Below are 10,009 nucleotides of genomic sequence, written 5' to 3'. Positions count from 1 at the left end.
TTACTAATTATCATTTGACATACACAAAGAAAGCATGCGGAAAATCCCTATTCCAAATCGAGATAGACAATGTGGGGACAATTGCCGACACGACAAGTGTCGCCGCCGTTGAGGGCGCGCAAAAATTCCTCAATATTGCATACAGTGCCTTCAACTCAAAGTTATCGTCGTGCCGGAGATGCCGGCTATTAGTCCGACTGATTAAATTTAATCATTTCCCTAATCAACTATTAATTTATGGCAGCTTCCAACTGTCTGTAAAAGATAATTGTTATTGGATCCTTGATTAATATTAATCATTAATCCAAAACAAAATCATGAGATATTTGTTATAAAAAAAAAAACAAATTACATCGACAACAAAACGTTTGTTTAGTCCAACTTTGTTTTCTCAGAATCCGAAACTCCTCGGAAAATATATTAACCCTAGAAACTATCGAATTATTCTTTTTTATTCTTTTTTTTTTATTTCTCTTGGAAACCAAAAACTCCGAAAAATCGAAGAAAAAAAAATCTCCCATTTGAAATGGCTGCTACTTCATCCGCATCGCAAGACAAGACTGTCACCGGTTATCCAACTCCGCCCGGCCAATACGCCGCCGGATACCCGGGCGCCACAGCCTATCCCTATGTGGCTGCACCGCCGCACCTCAATCCCAATACTTACCAGCCCACGGGCCCGGCACCTCTCTACTACAATCCCCAGCCCAATGGGCCCTTCAGGAGCAAACCCACCATCCTCTGCCGCATCATGATCGCCGCCGTCGCCGTCTTCACCATCATGTCCATCATCTTCTTCATCTCCTGGCTCGCCCTCCGCCCTCAACTCCCCAAGTTCCAGGTCGAATCGGCCACCGTCTCCCCGCTCAACGCGACAGGCTCCGAGCTCACCGCTACTTGGGACTTCACCCTCCTCGCCGCCAACCCCAACCACAAGCTCACCATCTTCTACGACAGACTCGAGGCCTCGCTTATATACAAGGATGAAGTTCTGCTCACCGCGGCGGCGCTGCCTCCCTTCGTCTTAGCCAAGAGGAACCAGACGCGCGTCAATATCAATCTCGCGACGGTGAGGGGGTACGTCGACGACGAGGTGGTGAGGGAAATCGCCGAAGGGAAGGATCGGGGGTCGGTGAGGTTCGGAGTGGGGGTGGCGGCGTTGGTCCGGTTTAAGTCAGGGGTGTTTCAAACGAGACGTCGGTTGTTGCGGGTCTTCTGCGATGGGGTCGAATTCACCGGGTTTGCCCGGAATAATGGGACCGGGACTTTGACGGGTCAGGCAAGTCCGTGCCAAGTTGATTTGTGAGGCTGTGAGTACAATGATATACAAATACGTTTTTCATATTTTATTTTTCTTTCGTTATTAACCTAAAAATTGGTGAACTTTATAAATTACTCCTTGTTTATGATTTTGGGCTATGAAATACAATTGTCTTGTGAATCATTTTTTTCTTTTTTTTTTTTTGTTCTTTTATGTTAATCATAGCATCATTTTTATTATTAATTAGATTTCTTGGGCTGTTTTTCAATCTCAATTGCTGAAATAATTAGTTTTTCAGTATGTCGTCGGTATTTGATTACTATGTTTTATGTGTTTGATCGCTATGTGTTCAATATATCATTTTGATCAGTACAACAATTGCGATTGGATTTCTGATCAATTTTTCAATTACCCATATTTCTTACAGAATAGGTCTCTGTACTATCCTTTCTAGCTCCGGGACTTGCGGTGTATGAGGTCAAAAGGGGAGTAGAGAAATTACTCTCCATTGCAAAAACCATGCTTCTGGTGTGTCATATGCCAATGTGGTTGATGTGGTGAAAACCAGTTAGCATTCTCAATCCTTCAACCCAATTTTGCCAATACGGATTACGGGGGTCATGTGCAATGTTAACGAGTCCTTTTAAACCGTTGAAGCCTATTTGACTCCTAAGTCAGGCTTAAAACAGCCCTTTTACTCCTAGCAGTGATGCACATGTCAGTCCAAATGGGAGGGAATTTGGATTGAAAGTTCGATTTGGATTGAGATTGGTAATTAACCACAATAGTATTGAGAGCTATATGTTTTTCACCACACGGATGATTTGTGCAACTTAGCCTTTACAGTAAAGGTTGGGAGCAGCCTCTCCATAAATGGGGGTAAGGCTAGCCGACATTCACCTCTCCCAGACCCTGCGTAAAGCGGGAGCCTTGTGCACTGGGTACGACGAGCCTTTACAGTAAAGGGCAATGTGTTTCTTTGGTGTTTTTGGGGCTAGACAAAAGTGTAGTAAAGCCAGCATGAGTTTTACAAGCCTTGTCATTGACCTACTGTAATTAAAACTTCAGGCTATCAAGTATATTGAATGTTGCTCGGTGAAGTTTTTCTTTACACTGACTCTGTTTGTAGGGATGCATAATTTCATTACTGAATTGTTGACAGTGGATTTCCTTGAATGACACTAAAATACCGTTGCACGCAGTTCACGCCAACCATAGTTATCTCCAAGCATTAGTTTTAGAAAAGTCATGTCTTTCTTCTAAAGGCATCCCTGTGGCTTGAATTTGTTCAAATGTTATTGGACTAGTGGTTACCAGGCTTCTATGTTAGGATGTCTTGTTTTAATAGTGCTTGAAATGCTGGTTGCAATGCTAGGGTTGTGGTTCAAGCTGTTGTGTTGGTTACAAAGTTGTAGTCCATGTTATCGGGAACAATACAAGGTTCTTCCTAGGGGAGGGAAGGTTGTCCTACAAGGTTCTTCTTAGGGAAGGGAATGTCGATGCTAGGGTTTATTTTCCTTTTCAAACTCTTTAGTCACTTCATAGTTGTAGAATTCTTTTGTATACGAGTTTATTGGTATTCATTCTCACTCTCTACTAGACACTGTATATACGCTCGTGGTGTAAATGTTTGCTTCTAATGGTCAAACTGTACTATAAACACTACTGTTGATAGGATTAACAATTCAGAGGAGTGGCTGGGTGAAAAATGTAGTTGCAATTAATTTGACTCATCCAAAGCATTTATAGGTTTGTGTTTAGACATCGTATTTATTATTTACTTATTTCCTAGCTTTTTGGTGTTCAAGATGATGTCTTTTGGGTTCGAGGCTTTTTGCAATTATATTTGGGACATCTCAAGCTTTAATTCAAGTTGTTTTGGGCCTGTTTGGAGCCCTGAAAGTCCAAAAACGAGGCTGATTTGTATTATGCTTCCTAGTTTCTTTTAATTTATTATGTTTCCTACTTTTTAGAAGACCTTCATTTGATGGCTTGGCTAATAACTTAAAGTTATTTAAGTTATTAGCTTTCGCACCTTCACCATAAGAACTTTATCTGATGGCTGCTTTTGTAATAGTGGTAGTTTTGATTTCCAAAAGATCAGTGTTCTGGACACAGGGAATGATAAGAGATTGATCATTAGGTAAGGGAAATATGTCATCTGGCCATGTCTTTGATGTTACTTGGTTTCAATGCTTCGTGAATTTTGGTACTGGTTTTATATTTTAAATGCAGTCCTCCAAGAACTCTACTTTTGTTCTTGATGCTGAAGTGGTTTGCTGATGACTTTAATGATTTTGTTTGTGATATTTACTGCTAGGCCTGTTAACGGGTTTGTATCGGGTTGACCACAAATCGTATTTTTTATCGAATCACCTAAACCCGACCCATTAAATCAACTAAATCAGCCATAAATTATGACCGTGGGAGGTTATTGTCTGTTAAGATTTAAAATAATACTGAACTACTCTCTATTTTTGTGGATGAAACTACACTGAACTACTCTCTATTTTTCTTTTTCTTTTTTCAACACACTTTTGTCGTAAAAAAAACACGTTCATTTAACAATCACAACTATTTCATAACATTTTGTACATGAATATTTTGTGCATTTCAACTCATTATCAAAATGACAAACTAACAATGGATATATGTAAAAGGTGAGATGAACTAATTTTTTCATGTTTGCTTTCAAACCGTTTGTCCACCAAAGAACGCAAAGACCTTAAACGATTCATGACTAATTTTCTGAATGTAGTTTACAAGCTACTTTTTTGTTATCACTTGAAGTTCACATCTCCAGTTATTGCCGAAAGTCGACCGGCACCAAACTAAATGATCGGTGGACGGGCGTAGACAGTTTAACAGGGTGGTGGTTCAATTTTGGTTTTGGAAATGAGCATACCTACCAGGTCGATACTATTGGCATTTGTCCCATAACTGAACCAAACCAATCCATATATAGATTTGGTATTTTTGTCGTGTTTTCCGTGTTCAGGTCGTTTTGTGACATACGCGATATTTTAATGGGTCATATCGTGTAACACTTGTTAAAGAAAACGGATAATATGATCCAATCTAAAATCGACCCGTTAATATTATCAGTAATATGATCCGACCCATTACCCTTTAAAAAATATATTTTTTAAATCAATAAATAATGAAAATGAAAAACATAATTTGACCCAAAAAAATGGAAAACATAATACTAAATTAGTATATGCATACAATATTTTCACATTTTTTCATACTTGTCCATTAATGATTATGAATTTTATTTATTTTGAACTCCCTTAAAAATATTATTTATAAGGGTTTGTATGGTTTTAAAAGTTTAAACGACGATGTACCCATCCTCAAAGTGTAGAGGATGCGATCACGAGCATCTGCATATTTTTTTACATTTTTTCGCATTTGTAAATTAATTATTATAATTTTTTAATGTGTTTGGTATTTTTAAATTACTTGATATTTTTATTTTTAATATGTTTTATAATTTTTTTAATCTCACTCTTTGCCTATAGTATACTATAAAATAAGTAAATAAAACTTACATTTTTAAAAATTTTATAGAATAATAATACTATAATACATATATAATATACAATATATATATATATATATATATATATCCACTATAGTTATTGTATTTTATAACAAGTTTAGTAGTGTAAAGGATTAAAATCATCAAAATAACTTTTTTCTTAACATGTCGAAACAGGTTACCTGCCTGTCACCCTCGTGTAAACCTGTTAAGGGACCATTAACGGGTTCTTATCGTGTGACCCGATAACGTCCCGATTAGTTATCGTGTTGACCTGAAACTCGTTATTTTCTTGTTGTTTATGTGTCGTGTAAGAAATTGCCATGTCTACCCACATACACCCTGCATTGCGTTTAGATGAGAAAATTTAAGATTACTAAAATATTTCAAAATGATGAATTTTTTTCTAGAATTTGTGAATTTTCTTGTTTGGTTAACCTAATAGAACAATGAAACTTAAATATATAATTTAATGTGTGTCTAGAGTAATTAATATTGTATATAAATGAGAGTTAGGATGTGCTTATAGTGATGGTGGCAACGCGATGATAATGGTAGGGGTTGTTGATAGCAGTGATGATGGTGAGTAGTGGTGGTGGCAACCGTTATGGTGATGAAGATGGTGGGTGGTGGAGGTGGTAATGTTAGGTGTTGTTGTTGGGGGTGGTGATGGTGATGATGATGGTGGGCGGTGGTGACAAGGAAGGGTATTTGGCGGTGACATGTGGTAGTTTTCATGTACATTCTTTCTTATAAACTCCCACTTAAACTTGAGAATTGAAGGTCTCAAATTCTTTTTTTCTTTTCACACCAAAATTCTTTTTTTTTTTTTATTGTGAATCCAAACAAGAGAATTGGTGCATATTCATTTATAAATTCCGACTTTTGTTCAAATTCTAACTTTATTTCTCTTATCTAAACATTGTGTAAAGGATCATAAACTTAAAAATGCTGAAAATGAAGAGCTCGTTTTCGAAAGCATTTATCGTCCAACTACTCATTCTTCTTTTAACAAATTTCATGGTTTTTTAAGTTAAACAATGTCAGCAAAATCTTCCTACTTGTTCAGAACTAGACAATAATGCAGCAAAAAAATTAATTTCACTACCGAGTTCTTCGCAAAACCTACCCAATGTAGGTGTGTTCATCGTCACTGTATAGGAATTATCTCCATTTTTAATGGACCTGTATAGCCAGTGGACTGATTAGGTTTCCATGCTCACTTGTGTTCACCACAACTCGTACAAATCCATGTGTGCGATAAACCTAACCTTGTGTTGCTGAGATTCATGTAGCAGGTTGCGAGAGTGAGATACATTTAGGTAGGTGAAAACAGGTTAATGATGAAGAAATAAAGCCTTATATTTTGCAAGCCATGAGACGTCAGTTTGGTGAAATTAGATTTACGATGAATAAATAAGTGGTTGAATAAGTTAATGATTTAGATTTGGTTGAGTGAATTAATGATTTAGATTTGGTTGATTAAACTTTTGCTATAAGTTTCAGTATCTGACCGGGTGCTCCATTTCTTTAGTTTTGAGGTTATTTCACAATTGATGATGATGATGAGTTTAGCTAAGGTTGAAGATGATTTTTTGTTGAACACAGTAGGATCTTGACCTTTCCTGGATTGACACATAGAGAATTCAGTCACAACCAAGGTTGTTACTAAGTACAAAATGTTGTGACTAGAACATTTAGTCACTAAAAAACAGTAGTGTAATTCAATTATGACTGAAAACTCCGTGACTAATTGATTTAGTCACCAAAAATACACATTGACTTAATAAAAATGTTAGTCACAGACTCACAACATATATTAAAAATGAAACCAAATCCTAATTTTTTGTCACAATATCCTATTTTTACAACTACTCTTCATGACTAAAAAAATTAGTATAATGGCTAATAATTATTTAGTCACAACGAATCTTCATGACTAAAATTTTTAGTAACAACAACCCTCTATACAAAATCTCTATTAGTCTCAACATCACTTATGACTAAAAAGCAAATAGAAACAAATAACGATTATGACTGAAAGTCTACTTGAAACGATTTCATGTCACTAATAAATATAGAAATATCATCAATAAAAGAGAGAAATAGCATCAAGCTAATTAAAACAATTGAAATCAATAGGAACTTTATATTCAGTTCTAAAGCTGGGTGCTGCTATACATCAGACAGATTGAAAGCTCAATGACCAGTTCAATGACCGATTTCTTGTAATGTGTGATTAGAACTTGAAGTGTGTTATTAGATGGATCATTACATGTTTGTTACTGATGGATTCTGCTATTTTTCACCTTCATTTTAGAGGCTTTATCCACATAATAATGCATCATCAACCTTCCAAAATCAAAACCCAGCAGATGGCTTACGTCTTTAACTGCCCCATGCTTTGTTGTGTTTGGTCATCTTGTCGTGTCATATTACTACTAAGTAAATCGAGAAAAACATAGGCGAAATAGTCATGCCACATCATCTTCTTCCTCTTTTCTCTTTTATTTATTTATTTTATTTATTTTTTATTTTTTATTTATCAAGAAGACATTCTAAACCACGATAGCTAAATCTGCATGATGGACTTCGAACTTGACTCCAAGGGGTGAGCACAGCGTTGTCCAATTGGTCTAACCCACATACGCTTTTTTTTAATACAATATATGAACTATAAAATGACAGTTTTTCTTTCATGTCAATTGTCTAATGATTTCTTTGGTGCTTAGGATTGGAATGAATTGGATAACTCACTAGACTCAACATTCAAGCATGTTGAAGGAAGAAATGAAAGAAATTTTGTTCAAGTTGAAGGTAAAAGACGAATTAGTCACAAATGAAAGGTATCATTCCAATCCTCACAAAATGTAGAATATCAACACCCCATATCATTTCTTTTCCCTAAAAAAAAAAAGAAAGCAAATTCATTTCTTACTTCAACATACCTTGAATCTTAAGAGTCATCTAATTCAATCCAATCTTAGACATCAAACCAGCCTTATATGGAAAATCCATACATTTATCTCTATGCCTACATACAAAAATGCATGATAACTTAGAGTTTGTGTGCCTATTGATTAAGGAATTAATTTGCTTTATCACTGATTGTATAAAATCATGAGTCTCTATTCTCATGTGGTAAGAAATAACTATAGGGTGGTGCTATTTGCATACCCATTTTTATCTCTCACACACTCTCAATTTTCGGTCGTCAGATTGAATAAATTGAAGAAGATCAAAGAATAGAAATTAACAAAGAGTGTATGACAAGTAAAAATGGGTGTATGAATATCTAACTGTATTGATCTTGGACTAGCAAGAGCCTAATCCCTTCCTCCTATATAGTTATTAACATTTTAATAGGCATCTTGGGTCCGCCTATTGTTTTAGTAAGGAGCTCACCAGTGGATGAAGCAATTGTGGACAAACCTATTTGGCCCTGGCCTAAATAACTTTATGAAACCTTATTTGAATATACAAATGAAAATGGAATTATAATATATATATATATATATATATATATATATATATATATAGTAGTTAATCTTTTGATATGATATTATAAACATGATAAGATTCCTTGACACGTACGATAAGTGTATTCATATTTGTATATCTCCCAGTTGGACATGATTCAGACGCTGGTGGTTGTTGTGGTTGAGATTGAAGGAGATTGACATTGATTTTTAGTGCATGTTAAAAGTAAATCGTGTTCTCTGGGATTTCTTTCACTTTGTTTTTCTGGGATGGTTACAAATTCACACTGTCCCTGTGAAGAAATAACTTGGAATCTTCTTGGAAAAAACAGAAGAAAAAAGACTTGGCACTGATGATTTGTTTACATGCATGTTAAGAAACGTTTGACGGATGAGACGCGTACTCGTCCATTTTCAATTTTTACAGTTACCATGTTCCTCTACTGCTGAAAATTCTGAGCTTAAGAAACTATCTGTTGGGAACTTTTGGATCGTGGTTTCCCATTCACAAAATCAAACCGCAACTTGTAGGATAAAACAAATAAAGGAGAATAAACAAAAAATAAGCATACATAAAGAAAATCCAAGTTTCATGAGATTGATCTCGAATTGAGTTGTGTTATGTTTAATGAAATTTTTTATTTTATATATTACACGAGAATGGACTAGTTATAAATTCATATCAAATTTGTCATTCAAAAAAGTCAGTTTAAAAATCTTTCACTTACAAATAAAAAGTAATCTATCTAAGTGTAATATTAATGCCCACTTATTGACAATTATTAAAACAATCATTTCCTCATTTTCTCCATTTCTCATTGGGGAATTACCTAGGACTTTCTAAAAGATGCTTTTCCACAAGTCTCACTTACGAAAATTTATGTACTAAATTATATAGTAAGAATCTTGGAATATTATCAAGCAAATAAAGTTTACACAATCAGGAGACTAGTAAAATGTGAAAACTAGTAATAAGATAAGATATATGTGTAGTGTTTCATTACCTAGAACAACAAAGTACAAAAGGTTTCAGAAAGGTACATAATTTTCAGTGATCAATCTCTTGATCCGGAGAGAATTTACATACCGCAAATGATTTAAAACCCTTATATGGCACCACTAGTACAGAACCAAGGAGTCTCAAAGTAAATTTGTCACAAATACTATAGACATGATAGACCTAACACTAATATCCTCACAAAAGCCATCACAAATAGAGGACACGCCAATCGCCGAGGCGACAAAATTATTTACTAATTTAAGTTGTTCTAGCGGTACAAACATAAAACATAAAACTAGATCTGACAATTTCGTACATGACACGAAAATAACATGTTTCGGGTTGACACGATAACTAATCGGATCGTTATCGGGTCACACAATAAGAACCCGTTAATAACGGGTCCTTAACATGTTTACACATACGAGGGTGACATGTGGGTAACCCGTTTTGACACGTTAAGGAAAATGTTATTTTGATGCTTTTAATTTTTTAAACTAATAAAAAAAACTTACTATAAAATACAATAGCCATATTGTATATGTATAAAGTGTATATCAAATATGTATTATTGTATTATTATTCTATATAAACTTAAAAAAAATCAAATTTTATTTATTTATTTTTATAGTATACTATAGGCAAAGAGTGAGAGAGATTAAAAAATTATAAAACACATTAAAAGTAAAAATATTAAGTAATTTAAAAATACCAAACACATTAAA

At 34.9% G+C, this 10,009-nt stretch overlaps 1 protein-coding gene across 1 annotated transcript; it reads left to right on the top strand.

Moving 5' to 3' along the window:
* Nucleotides 1–212: 212 nt before the first annotated feature.
* LOC103449559 (NDR1/HIN1-like protein 26) lies at nucleotides 213–1,441 on the top strand. The gene has a single exon (XM_008388884.3). The coding sequence runs from the start codon at nucleotides 527–529 to the stop codon at nucleotides 1,304–1,306; it is 780 nt and encodes a 259-aa protein (XP_008387106.2). The 5' UTR covers nucleotides 213–526; the 3' UTR covers nucleotides 1,307–1,441.
* Nucleotides 1,442–10,009: the final 8,568 nt, after the last annotated feature.

Source organism: Malus domestica, chromosome 12 (genome assembly GCF_042453785.1).
Source record: "Malus domestica chromosome 12, GDT2T_hap1".
Classification (NCBI taxonomy): Eukaryota; Viridiplantae; Streptophyta; class Magnoliopsida; order Rosales; family Rosaceae; genus Malus; species Malus domestica.
Note: the sequence above shows the minus strand (reverse complement) of the source record. Positions and strands in the feature narration are given on the sequence as shown.